Raw genomic sequence first — 13,844 nt, forward strand, 5'->3', positions numbered from 1 at the left:
GCTACCAGCTTCCCTGGCCACCTCTGGCATGGGAGACCAGGGCTTCAAGGGGAGCTGGATCTATGTGCTGCTCTGACAGCCCCCCCCAAACATTGAGGGGATCAGCCTCTATGACTGGCAGGTGACAACGTGGCCACAGCCTCGCTGGGGAAATCTGCGATAGGTTACGTGGCAATTCATAGGTGTAAAAGGAACCTAGCCCGGTGCCTAGGACGTGGTGGTATCAGTCTTCAGATGATGGAACGTGATGGAAGTTCCAGCAAACAATGGGCAGGGAACCCACAGGACATCAGGGAAGGGTGGGAACGCACAGCAGCTGGGTGGGCAGAGGCAGATGGTTCCCACACCGGGAGGCAGGGCGGTGATGTGGAAACAGTGTGGGCTTTGGAGAGACAGACCTCATGGAATCCTGGCCCCGTGTGCTGGCTCTGTGACCCTGGTTGCAGCAGGTCTCTGTCTTAGGAAAAACAACACCCACCTCAGAAAAGTGACGCAGGAGGCGTGCCCAGCTCAGGAGATTCTGGTCCACAGTAGGTGCCCCATAAACATCGGTTTCTAATCCCTCTTCTCAGACCCCTGCTTGGTACTCTGGACCCAAAGCATAGGAAAGTGCTGGGGGACTGAGGCTTCACAGGAGCAGAGAAGGAACAGAGTAGTGATCAAGCCAAGAGGGCTCAGCCCCCTTGGTGGGCACCCCAGGTTCTATGTGGGACCCCTTTTGTTCTCCTCGCCTTCCAAAGATGGCCTAAGGGTGCCAACCTCCACATCTATGGCCAACTTGACCCACGACAGTCCCTTGCAGTCCCCCAGCTGGGCTGCTGCTATATCTGGCTTGGCTTGCTGCAGGGTCCCCTCCAGTGGGATGTCCCAAGGGGCTGCACCCATCAGTGGCCATGGTGGCAGCCGGGAGTCAGAGTCCCATGGAGAGGGGGGTGGTTAGTCCACCAGCCTGTGCTCAGTGCAAGTGGTGTGCTAGGCACAAGAGTGCAGAGGTGAGGACCACTCAGGCTTTGGGGGAGGTGATGGAAAGGACGAGTAAGGTGGGTTGGGGACTTTATTCATTTGCACCGGCTTTTCCTCCACCTGTATCCTTCCTGAGTGGCTGCTCCTGTCTGTAGGACTAGAAGCTTCCTGAGTGCAGGAACTGTAACTTTGCTTTCTTTTTTCTGCATCCACTCCACAGAGCATCACACAGCTGTGAGGAGAGGGAGGCAGAACAGTGGCACAGATCCAGAGGCAAGATGTGATCCTTATTGCAACACTCTTACACACCTGTAACCGGCTCCCTTTCCTGCCCCTCACCCTCTGTTGGTGCCCCATAACCCCTGCCACCCTGTCCCTCGGCACATGGCCATGTCTTACCTGACACAAGTCTGGGCTATTAGGTGTAAATTTCCTCATTGCCCCACCCGCATGTCCCTTTCAGAGCTCATGCTGCCATCTTAATGTGTTGACCCCATCTCTACTCCCTCATTCTCAGACCTTGCTACATTTACTAGAGTTTGGACCTCTTTCTCCACTGATTACATTCTCAGCTCTGGACACTCATTAGAATCCCTTCCGCAGCTTTTGAGAGATGCTGCGAATGCCTGGGCCCCACTCCAGTAGACCACCATAACTGGTTTGGGATAGTGGCTGAGACATCAGTATTTAAAGTTCTCAGGTTATTTAAAAAAATTTTTTTTAATGTTTATTTATTTTTGAGAGAGAGACAGAGTGCGAGTGGGGGAGGGGCAGAGGGAGTGGGAAACACAGAATTCGAAGTGAGCTCCAGGCTCTGAGTTGTCAGCACAGAGCCCGACACAAGCCTCGAACTCATGAATGGTGAGATCATGAGCTGAGTGGAAGTCAGTCGCTTAACTGGCCGAGCCACCCAGGCGCCCCTCCCAGGTTATTTTTGAGCCTTTGTGAAGAACCACTGCTTTTGGCAACCGTGATCAAATGACCACCTAGACTCATGTGACTTCATGGCCACCCTGCCTGTAAGTCATTAGCATTATTCCATTTCCTCAGAGCCCTGCTTGTATCCCAAGTCATCCAGCAACTCCTACCTGGTCTGTCGCCCACAGACAGCTGAGATCCCTCACTCCAGCACCTGCCAAGCTCCGTAACTTGAGTCTCTACTAACTTGGGCCTCGGTAGGTGCTCCTGACTGTCTCTTGCAGGAAGCTCCTCTCAGCCTGCAGCACCTTGATCTGCTGCTTTAGAAAATGAACTCAAAACCTAGGATAACCCTGCCCACCCGGGAGACCCCCATGAGCCAAAGGGCACAAAGGGATATGGGAGAGTTCTTCACTTCCTTTCCAAATCTGGATGAGAAACCAGCAGGATCTAGAGAAGCAGCCTCCATCCCCGCCGCCGCCCCGGCCCCATTTGAGAATCTAGAATTCTTCTAAGCCTCTCAGCTGGAAAGGTCTTTCTGTTATCCCAGAACCTCAGTTCTCACTGCTGCAAAGGTAGCAGAGGCAGCAGGTGTATGTGGATCCTTTGCTGAGGGACAGTTCTGAAAGACAGTGTCTCTACCCAGTTCTGAAAACACACACACACACACACACACACACACACACACACACAGGCTTCACCATGTTGACCAGTGAAGCAAACTTGCTGCTGAGTCTTGATCTGTTCATCCTCCTCCACCCACATGGTGGTGTTGACTTCCAAGTTGAGAGAGGTGAGAGGCTGAAGCTGATGGCCACCTCCTGGGTAACAGGGGTTTGAGGCTGGCCCTGGTGGCCTTGGGCTAAGCCCCAACCACTACTCTAAAGTTCTGTCTGCCAACCCAGCCCATTCATCCCTTTCTCCAATCCCTCTACCTCCAATTTTGTAAGCTCTTCAAGCCCCCAAGGACTTCCTGACTGAGGTTTGGCAGCTCATGCTTGTCGCTGGGTGTGGGGGGTCTGTCTGTCTTCCTTACACCTCTCCTCACCCCAGGGTAGACAGCCATCTGGGCGGGAGCCAACTGTACAGTCACTAAAATTTATAGCCTACCCTGACCCCCAACTCACTTCTCCCAAGTCCAGCCTCAGGCTCCAAAAACTTGTTCCCCATATGGACATCCTACAGGCCCCAAGTGTGGGGTCCCCATAAGCTCCACCCTTTCTGAGCGACCCCTCTCCCAAAAGGCCAGGCCTCTGAGCAACGAGGAAAGAGTTGAACAGATACAGACACCTGCCTGCCAAACCCCTACCTTCCCTCTAGGAAAGAACCAGTTCTTAGATGGAGGCCAGGGTCCCAGTCGGGAGCAAGACCATGTCTGTCAGTAGACACAGGTAATTCTTTTGTTGAAAGCCACAAACCACACTGCACACACCCCCTTCCTCTATTCCTCCTTTCTTCTCTCCCTCTTCTTCTCCTTCCCTCCTCCCAAAGTCAGCCCATGCTTCATTCCCCTGCAGCTCCAACACTGCCCAGCCCCTGGGCCATGTGTGCTCTGAGAACTCCTTTTCCTGCTCCGCAGAAAAAATTAACATAGAACTGTGGGCTGCACAGGTAATATGCAGTGTGTACTGTGTGTGTGTCTGTGTGTGCCTGTGTGGTACCTGCTCCAGTGAGTACCCGAGGAACTGAGTATGTGCACACACCTTGACTACTCAGACACCAAGCCATTAGATTGTGCTGTTTATTGACGATGCGATAGGAGGGTTCTAAGAAGAAAGGGGATGCAGAGGGCCTCCTCTTCTCTGCTTCTGGACACAGGAGAGTGAAGAGAGATGCTGAGTTGTACTGGGTCCCGCTCAGAGTGAGCCATGAGATGGAGCCAAGGTGGGGTGGGGACTGGCTTCTCTTGGTTGTTGTCCTTCAGTCCTCCTTGTCTTGAACACAGAACCAGCCACTAGCCTAGGCAGGAGCTGGGACAAAGGCCCCAGTGTGAGAGCTGGGGCTCAGTGTGAGCCCCAGGGAGCCAGACAGAGTATTTAGCGACTGAGCTGGAAGCTGATGTAGAGGGCAGAAGTCTGGGAGCCTGGAGCCGAGCTGATGGCATAGGTGGGGGACCTCAGCCAAGGAAAGTAGTGCCAGGCATATGCCAGGAGGAATTTCCCCAGGTTTAGTCATCCACACCTGTCCAGGCTCAGGGAGACACAGGCTGGGAGAAGTGGGTGGCCAAGGCCAGCACTGGAGGTACGAGAGCAGGGCTGGATAGAGATGGGGCTGCTGGTGGGCTGGGGAAGAGCGTGTGTGGGAGACAGCTGGGGATGCACGGGTGGCAGGAGGGCATCGGACGGCCCTCTCTACCTGCTGGCTTTCTTGGAGGACGCGCTCTGGGTGGAGCCCTTCCCCAGGGTATCCTTGTAGTCGCTGGTGCCGCCCCGGCTCCTGCCCTCCCCACCGCGGACACTGCACACGCCCGAGATGCAGCTGCTGCTGTTGGCCACGTAGCCGCCGCTGACAGAGCTGGGCCGGAGGCCATAGCCACTGCTGCCGCTGGTGCTGCTGATGATGGCTGCAGAGGGAGAGCAGGGTCAGCTCCCCTCAGGGGGCAGAACCAGAAGAGGTTACCCTTCCCTGGGACAGAGGGGCCTCTTGGGACGATGAGTTAGGTGAGGGCTTTGGTTATAGCCACATGCAGTTTGGATAAGGAGGAAGCAGTCCTGGGATGGGATCCAGGAGACCTGATTGCTGGCCATGCCTCTGCCATCTGGCTGTTTGGGCTGTTGGGGCTGTAACCCCAACCCAGGGAAAATACCCCAAAGACAGCTTCCCCCATGTCCTTCCCTTGCCTTGTGCAGCTTAGACTGGCTGATTCTTAACTCCCAGAGGCCCATCCCTTTGGTACCAGCACACCCACCTATGTTCTGGATATACCCCTCCCCCTTCTATTAGCCTTTTTGCTCAACTTCCCAGCCTCCAACCTCTGCCTCTGGCTAGCTGTCCCACAGATGGCATCTTTTGGAAGCTCTGGTTTAATTCTTAGTCCTACTGAGAAATCCAGAGATCCAATACTTTCAGCTTGCTTAGCCTCAGAGGTTCCCCCTTCCCTGATCCCCTCAGCCCCCTCTATTTCCCCAGCCCAGGGCTGGCCACAACTTGCAGCTCTGGTGTCCCGGGCCTCACACACACTCATCCTTTGTTTCCCCTTCCCTATAGCGATAGCCGTCCTAGCTGCCATCCCCTGGGAATGGGGAGACAGAGGGATAAGGAGGAAGCAGTCCTGGGCTGGGAGCCAGGAGACCTGATTGCTGGCCATGCCTCTGCCATCTGGCTGTTTGATTTCAAGGTTTTTTGCTCTCTGATCCTTAGGTGCTCATGTATACACACAGTGGGGGGACTAAGGCCCTTTCTGGTCTGCAGATTCTACAGCTTTAGGTCCAAGCATACAAGTACTTACAGATGCTGACAGGGGAGGGAAATTCTCCTGACATCCTGTTAGGGAGAGAAATAAAATAAGACCAAGCAGCCATCCAACCCACAATCTATTGACCTCAAAGCCAGTGTCCCCAACAGCCTGATGTGGGTTTCTGAACCCAGTGGGCACCTGTGGAAATTCCAGGGCTTCTTTGGAACAAGCAGAGCTTGGAAAGCTCTGGGCGCTGCCCCTGAATCTTTGGGGTAACTGGGCAACAACCCAAGTCAAACTGCAGTCGGCACAAGGTGCACACGTAGGTTGTCATGCACACTTCCCAAGGTCAGGCCCAGGCACTGAGTCTTTCCTGTCTGCTGAGAACAGTGGGGAAATGGGAATGGCTGCCCTGGGACATCTCTGACAAGTTCATCTTATACCTGGACAGATAAGGAAAGTGGAACTAGACGGTCTAACATAGTAATGGGTTTGGGTTCTGGGGTTTTTGTTTTTGGTTTTGGTTTTGGTTTTGGTTTTGTTTTTGGTTTTGGTTGGGGAGCTGGGTGGTGTGCTAAGTACACCAGGCTCGAAGGAGCTAATCCCTGAAGCACAGCGCCTGGCATGAAGTGAGCGCTCACGCCAGGGCAGGTGTTATGAATTACTGTTATTATTCCCATCATTCCACCCCTTCACTACCAAGAACGCATCTTATTCTGGAGAGTGTGCTAAGCTTTCTGCTTTCATCCTTCTCAAATCCCCGGGGCTCTCCTGCCAGAGCACCCCCCCACACACACCTGCATTCCTCGCTCTCCAGAAGCTTGCGGTAGGTGGCGATCTCCATGTCCAGGGCCAGCTTCAGGCTCATGAGCTCCTGGTACTCCCGCAGCATCCGGGCCAGCTCCTCCTTGGCCTGGTGCAGGGCGGACTCCAGCTCGTCCAGCTTGGCCCGGGCGTCCTTCAGGGCACTGTCGCCCCGCTGCTCGGCATCGGCGATGGCCGTCTCCAGGTTGGAAGCCTAAACAGGGAGTTAGAGAAGTTCAAAAACTGGAAGGGGTAATTCGAGTCATCCAAATCCAAATCTCACTAGCGCTTGCTGATTCCCGGGCAGGGATGCCCACCTCCACCCTTCACACTTCCCATTCCTCTTCTAGGCCGAGGCCCTTCCTGGAGCTGGCTATCTCCACTCGTGTTTAGGCATTGGTAGTGATGAAAAATAGCACGTCCTCCCCTCCTGCGATTGTGGCCAATTCAGTACCACGTCAGTTCATCGCAAAGACATTTACTTGGCCACCCATGTGCCAAGGATACAAAATGAATAAGAATGTGATTGACTTTTCTGCTCTGGAACTGTTTAAAGTCTGGGAGGAGAGACCATTGGAATATGGTGTTGTAGATACAATGATAGTGGCCACCCAGGGGCATAGGACCACCGACAAGGAGTGCAGGGAAGTAGATTTCCCAGAACCAACTATTATTTCCCAAGTGCTTACCATATGTCTGGTACTGCACTCAGCCCTTTATATGCATTTTATGTACCTAAGCCCATGTAGTCCTGTGCAGAAGGGATAATGAACTTGTCCCACATCACAGAGCCACTAAGTGTTAGAGCCCAGGGGCAGATGGAAAGATCACTAGACTAGGAGCCACAGTTGATTCCAATCACAGCTCTGCCACTTGCCAGCTTGCAACCCTCTTAACTTCTCTGAGCCTCAGTCTCATCTGCAACAACGGGTAACGCTTGCCTCATAGAGTCTTTGGGGCGATTCAATGTGATAAAATGATAGGAGCTGCTGCTATTGATATTATACAAATGCATCTTGTCTTCTCACCTTAAAGCTGAGACTGCAGCCTATATTCCTGGGAGTGGTTCCAAGCAAGGCCTTAATAAAGCACTTTAATGGGGGCTATCTGAGCCCACTTATCAATCATTTAATCCAAAAATGTTTATTAAGCTTCTACTATGTGCCAGGCGCTATGCTCCATGCTGGGAAAACAATGGGGAACAAAGCAGCCAGCTCCCTGCCTTCTTCCAGTCTAGTGGAAGACAGGACAGGCTGGTATCAGGCAATTGTCAAAGAGTGACAAGACAAGAGAAGTGCAGGTGCCGGTAGAGCATGTGACTAGGAAAGAGGGAACAGGGGTGTGGGCCTAGTCCATTCTGGAGAATGAGAGTAGGCTTCCTGTGGGAGAGGCTTCGAAGCAGAGGTCCTTGGGGTGAGTAGGAGATGAGATGCCTCAGGGATGTCTGCTCTAAGTACTCAAGACAGTGACCTCACTGTCTCCTTTCTTCTCGTGGGCAGAGATTTGGGAGGCTGATATCCTTGGCCAACTCATCCCCCCTTCAATTTTGCCCTCCTGCCCTGGGCCATCAGTAGCCGGTCCCCTCACCTGCTTCTTCACATTCTCAATCTCTGAGCGGATTCTCTGGATGAGCCGGGTGAGCTCCGAGATTTCGTTCTTGGTGTTTTTGAGGTCATCCCCATGGCGGCCAGCTGCCAGCTGCAGCTCCTGGAACTGGGGACCCCAAAGTACAGAGCCATAGGTAAGCATGATGCATGTGTCATGGAAGTACAGGATGTCTGGGATTGGTGATGTCATGGGGGAAGGGCATGTTGGACACTTAACTGGACATGATCGCTGTTCTGGGAGTGTTCAGGCCCAGCCCTCATGCCTGCTGGAGTTGCCCTCCCTGGTCCTGCCTCAGCCCAGCTCACCTTGGTCTGGTACAGGGCCTCAGCCTCAGCCTTGCTCTTCAAGGCGATCTCTTCATACTGGGCGCGGACCTCGTCAATGATGCTGTCCAAGTTCAGGTCCCGGTTGTTATCCATGGACAGGATGACAGACATGTCGCTGATGTGGGACTGGATCTGAGCAATCTCCTACATGGGAAACAGGGCTGGTCTCAGAACTTGACTATAGGAGGCCAACACCACCCCTCACCCACCGCCACCAAGCAAGGTTAGCAAATCCAGGAGACGCTAACTTAGAGGCTCTGAACCAAGGCTGTTGCTCCCTGGGCAAAGTGAGCTCCCTTCAGGCCCCAGACAGACTCCCACCACCATGAAGCCAGGACCTGGACTATTTCCTTCCCACCCAGAGGGTGCAGATTAGGAGCTTCTTGGGGCTAAAATCGGAGATGAATGGCCAACCAGGGGCCTCCCTGAGAGAGGGGAGCCTCCTCCAGCCCCCAGAACAGAGATTTACCCGCTGGCTGCCCTCAGAGGGGTGGGTGGAGAGACAGACTTACGGCTTCATAGAGGCACTTGAAAAACTTGATCTCCTGATCCATGGAGTCCACCTTGGCCTGGAGCTCCTCCTTATTGGCATAAGCTGCATCCACGTCCTGAAAGATGCCCCCACCATCCCTCGGTCACTACCAAGAAGAAAACACCAACCCCAGCCTGGGTGCCCTGCACATGGAAATAGCTTCCCTCTTCTCTCTGAGAGGCTCATGGGAAAGGACAGGAACGAACAGAAGGGCCAGTCCTGCCCCATCCTGAGAATCTATGCTCTCAGCAGGAATGGGGTTCCCCTCTGAGGAAGGGAGCCCCAGCCAGACAGCTGGAACCCCAGCCATCAGTCATTCTTCTGACGTCTAGGTCAAGCCCCGGGTCTCTGGGGAGCCCCGTGTGTCATCCTCTGCTGTTCTTTGTTGTGGACAAACCCTGTCCACGTGAAACACTCAAGAAGGCCATTATTGTCTCTGCCTTTTCATTCCCTCTCTGGGTAGTCCATTGTGGTTTTCCCTGGCCCCCCTCATTATTTTGCAATTGCCTCTCTTTCACTGAGAGCAGAGCACACTGGTAGGCTCAGCCTTCCCTGGTCCCAGGCCAGCCCCGGACTCAAGGCCTGCCTTCCCCCTCACCTTCTTGAGTAGCACAAACTCGTTCTCTGCAGCTGTCCGCCTGTTGATTTCTTCCTCATACCTGCAGGAAAGCCAGGGCTCAGCTGGTCAATGCGTCTCACTTAGAACCCTCTCACCGAGAACCCTCATCCCTCAAGAAAGACTCTGAACAAGAGGCAGTGTGCCCATTTGAGGGGACAGATGCTAATGGGCCACAGAATATTGGGCTGCTGGGCTGCCAGGCAAGGGAGGCTTCCTGGAGGAGGGGACACGGTAACCAAGTTGGAAAAAAGGAGATTGTTGGAGATCTAGGTACAAAAATGAGGGAGGAACACGTGGAGCAAATGTTCTGTGAGAAATCTCAGAGGGAGCAAGGAGCAAATTTGAAAATTTGAATCAAGCCTTTCAAATGAATGGGGTGTTTCCTTAGTTACTCCTCTTGGCCATTCGGGGAGGTGGATGGATGTAAGTCCCCTTTACCAGTGAAGACCCAGGAGCTCTGAGTGGCTTACCCAAGGTTTCCCTCACCCAACCAGACATAATCCTTTGACCACCGTCCAGCTACCTGGACATCTGTCCTATGTGCCAGATCAGAGGCTGGAGAATCAAGTTCCAGAGTTTTGTGGGAGCAATTCTGCCTGGTATGACAAGGAACATTGCCCCTCACCTCCAACACCTTTCAGCTGGGGTAGCTGCCACTCCTGCAGAGGGAGCTCAAAGGGAAAGGGGCAGCTGTCCAGCTGCAGCAAGATCCCTTCCCCACTCACTTCTTCTTGTAGTCCTCCACCACGTCCCGCACGCTACGCAGCTCCGAGTCCAGCCGCACCCTGTCCCCAGACAGCGTCTCCAGCTGCTTCCGCAGGTTGCTGATGTAGCCCTCGAGGATGGGCTCCAGGTTGTTCTTGCAGTTGTTCAGGTCCAGCTGCTGTAGCAGCTCCCACTTGGTCTCCAGCACCTGGTTCTGCTGTTCCAGGAACCGCACCTGGGACCCAAAGGACAGAAACTGTTGAGCCCCCCGTGGAAACAGTCACACCTGTCTTTCACAAGGCACTGTGCAAAGCACTCTGCATTTTCTCCTTTTCTCCTCATGACAGTTGCATGAGGTGGGAAAATCATGAACCCCACTAATGGAGAAGAAACTGAGCCATAGAGAATTTAGCCTCTTTCCAAGGTCCAATGGTTTGATAAGTGAGGGAGCCCAGACATGTGTCCCTGTAACTCATGCACCCAGTCGCTCAGAACCCACTATGGCCAAACCGACTCAGGGCAGGTGTGTGCCTAAAAAATACTAGGACAGAGTCAGGCTGGGTCCATCTTTGGAAAGCTTGACCTTGCTGAAGATGGGAGTCTGTCCTTCATTTTATAACATGTCAAGTTCAACAAGGCTCAAAGGGCTTCCAGGTAATCTAAATATCTGCATCAGGCTCCAGCTCCTTCATTGCCCATGTCCTCCTCCCTCAGCCCTAGTTCTGCCCCTCAGAACCATCTTCCACAGGGCAAAAATGGCACGTGGGGCATGATGGGCAGTACTCCCCATGCCACTGTGGATTCGCTGGGCCAGGAAACTGACCAGTGGGAGGGGATCTACTTATTGCTCGCTTGTGTGGTTTGGGGCGGTACAATTTTTTAAATGTGACTTAATCCACATGAGCACAGCCAGTGTCTAAATAAGATTGTGTTCCTTATCGTCATAAACACAGGACCTCAGAAAACCATCAGGGATTCAGTGTTGAGATGAGATCAGCCACCAAACTGCTTGCCCCCAGCAGATTATCCAGTCTTGCTTTGGTTTAACCAATCCTGATCCTTTCATGTAAATTCTTAAGACTAAGCATTAACCACAGAGTAAAGCCTACACCCAGGACACCACAATTCACATCAGGACCACACACTGGGTAATCGGGACCACTGATAAGATGTACCCGTATTTTCTGGCTCCCTGGCGTTAGGCGACTGTGCTCCTCTGGACACTGAAGTTATTTGGAAACTGTCCAGGCCTTTGAGTTGGCTTCTCCCTCACTTCAGACAAACCACCTTTGTTCAGAGGTGACTGTCTTCATGAAGAAGGTGACTCTTCTTTCCATGTCTCCAGACTTTGCCCCTTAATGGGGTTTGACCAGCCCAGCCAAAGGTCAGTCCACTCCCATGTGACCCCCAAACCCCAAACCTCAGAGCCCTTTGATCTTCCAAATGTGAAATGGTTTGGAGGAATAAAGAGCCACAGAGACAGTGCTGGCCCCTGAGGTGAGCAAGGGATCCTCTGAGCAGGTGTCTAGAGCTGGGGGACGGGAGTAGGCTCCAATGGCCACTGACCATTTCAACCATAGGCTTTGTTCTGGGCTGACCCGTCCTTGGTGCCTAACTGCCACATAGCCAGTGTAGCCCCCCATCCCCAGTACAGTCTCACTTTCCTTCCTTCCCATCCCCACCCCAGATGCCAAACCCTGGCATGGCATTTATCTCCATGCTTTTGCTGACTCATAGAATGGGAGTAATAATTGCTCATCTACCAAAAGTCAGGGGCTTATCTGGACTGCATGATGCCTTGAGGCCTATTCCAGACCTGTGGTTCCTCCTCTTCTCAACACCCCTCCCTGATCTCTCTGAAGATAAAAATGATAGTAACAATAACCACCATTTGGGAGTACGTGTGCGGCACTGTGCCAAGATCTTCACAAGCATTTTCTTTTATAAACCTGGCGACAAACCCCGAGAAGTAGGCTATTATCTGCATTGCAAAGATGACATAGAGGCAGAGATAAATAACTCTCTACATGGCTGGCTCTGTGGCTGGCTTAGCCAAGACACAGCTGGAAAGTGATGGGGCCGGAGTGGAAGCCAGGTCTGACCTCAGAGCAGTGTGGAGACATCTTTCCCACTGCACTCTTCTGCCTCTGGCTCTCCTTAGCCAACTAAAAAAAAAAATTCCCATGGCCAAGCCACCCGGGAATGACCACACTCTGATGCTTCTGATCCATGAGTCAAATGACTAGTGGAGGAGATCTGCTCGCAATGGATGGGGAAAAGACAAGCTTTCCTGGTTGCTCTGGGGCAGATTCCCTCTCACTGGCTTTCCCCACACACAGCCTGCATGGACCCCAGGCTTAGCAATGGCACCAAGCCGACCCTTGAGTAAGAAGCAGGGATCTTCCCTTTGGAGCTCCTGCCAGTACCCCCCATGAGCCTCTGCCAGCAGAGACAGACCTACCTCTGTCTTCTCTTAGGAAAGATTATGCAAGGAACCTTAAACAAGTCACCCTGATGAAAGAAAACACCTGTTTTGTGCCTCCTCATAGCTAACCTGAGGAGAATCAGTCTGGAGACATGGAAAGAAGAGTCACCTTCTTCATGAAGACGGTCACCTCTGAACAAAGGTGGTTTGTCTAAAGTGAGGGAGAAGCCAGCTCAAAGGCCTGGACAGTTTCCAAATAACTTCAGTGTCCAGAGGAGCACAGTCCCCTAACCCCAGGGAGCCAGAAAATATGGGTATATCTTATCAGTGGTCCCGATTAGCCAGTGTGTGGTCTGGATGTGAATTGTGGTGTCCTGGGTGTAGGCTTTACTCTGTGGTTAATGCTTAGTCTTAAGAATTTACATGAAAGAGTCAGGATTGGTTAAACCAGAGAATCCCTTCTCTGTAACAAAAGCTCATGTTCTAAGAAGAGAAGAGAAGTTAGACCCACCTTGTCGATGAAGGAGGCGAACTTGTTGTTCAGAGCCTTGATCTGCTCCCGCTCCTGGGCGCGCACTTTCTGGATCTCAGGGTCCAGCTCCACGTTGAGGGGGGCCAGGAGGCTCTCATTGACAGTGACCTGATGGATGCCTCCAGGTGGGCACACAGTTGGACACACGGGCCCCAGGGCCACACTGCCAAACATGCTGCCAGCAAAGCCACTGGCCCGGCCCCGGCCAAATCCATAACCACTCTTCCCGCTGCCGCTGGCCATGTTGAGGGAGATGTTCCGGATGCCCCCCAGGCTGTAGAGGCTCCGGCTTCCGAAGCCCCCGCTGAGCCCTTTGCCCCCTGCCCGGTAGGAGGACGAGCTGCCCCCTGAGAGCACTGCTGAGCAGCCGCTGAAGCCCCCCTTGGCGGCAGCCCCCGACTTGCAGGTGAACTGGCGGTTCATGCTGCTGGTGGAGATGGAGGTCAGATGCAGGAGGGGTGAAGGCCAAGTCCCACACGGGCTCTGCAGCTTTCAGTGAGGACTGGCAGGGCACCCTTCCTTATATGTGCTTGGCATTGGGGCTCGTGGATGGGCAGTCAAGAGCTTAATTCATGGGTTTGGCTTGCCTGGGAGCAAGAAGTCATTTTCTCTATGCTGAGCTAGAGATCAAGCCCTCCCCACCTCTGAAACAACATGAAACCTTCAAATTGCTGGGCTTGCAAGCCTTGCTCATGTAATTTGGGTTTTATCTAATTAACCTGCTGTTATAGGGTAATTTGCCCCAGGCCCCAGCCTCTCCAGGGGGATGTCACTGGCACTTCACCATCCTGACTAAACTTCTCTGGGTTATGGGCTTCCTCCTGGGGGCTCAGGGAGCTGGAAGGGGATGGGCTTTCCTGGACAGAGTAGGCTCCTGGGTAGAGTGTCTGGGGGCTCCAAACATAGGTGTGTCCTCGTCTTTACCGGAAAGAGACCATTCATTCTGGTCTCCTGGAGACACACCCCACTGATGGCCTCTTCCTCTAACCCAGAGAGGACAGTGGCCCTATGTGCT

At 53.2% G+C, this 13,844-nt stretch overlaps 1 protein-coding gene across 2 annotated transcripts; it reads right to left on the bottom strand.

Moving 5' to 3' along the window:
- Positions 1 to 3,608: 3,608 nt before the first annotated feature.
- KRT71 (keratin 71) lies at positions 3,609 to 13,252 on the bottom strand. 2 transcript variants are annotated; one of them, XM_047065851.1, is made up of 10 exons: positions 12,809 to 13,252; positions 9,893 to 10,107; positions 9,147 to 9,207; positions 8,529 to 8,624; positions 7,996 to 8,160; positions 7,670 to 7,795; positions 6,076 to 6,296; positions 5,330 to 5,364; positions 4,345 to 4,444; positions 4,233 to 4,299 (listed from the first exon to the last, which is right to left on the bottom strand). In XM_047065851.1, the coding sequence occupies exons 1-10, from the start codon at positions 13,250 to 13,252 to the stop codon at positions 4,233 to 4,235; spliced, it is 1,530 nt and encodes a 509-aa protein (XP_046921807.1). The 2 variants fall into 2 exon arrangements, with proteins under 2 accessions (XP_046921806.1, XP_046921807.1); XM_047065850.1 differs by having other exon boundaries at positions 3,609 to 4,444.
- Between the last annotated feature and the right edge of the window lie 592 nt (positions 13,253 to 13,844).

The sequence above is a fragment of the Lynx rufus genome, unplaced genomic scaffold (genome assembly GCF_022079265.1).
Source record: "Lynx rufus isolate CCGP_SWC_20201006 ecotype Redwood Valley unplaced genomic scaffold, mLynRuf1.p SCAF_7, whole genome shotgun sequence".
In the NCBI taxonomy this organism is placed as follows: Eukaryota; Metazoa; Chordata; class Mammalia; order Carnivora; family Felidae; genus Lynx; species Lynx rufus.

Coding starts and splice junctions, on each gene's coding strand:
- KRT71 (XM_047065850.1), bottom strand. CDS start 13,252: ATGAACCGCCAGTTCACCTGCAAGTCGGGGGCTGCCGCCAAGGGGGGC. Junction 8,625..9,146: donor AGTTTGTGCTACTCAAGAAG/GTGAGGGGGAAG, acceptor GGCATCTTTCAG/GACGTGGATGCAGCTTATGC. Junction 4,445..5,329: donor TCCCTCCCCTGTCAGCATCT/GTAAGTACTTGT, acceptor CTCCCTCTGCAG/CCATCATCAGCAGCACCAGC.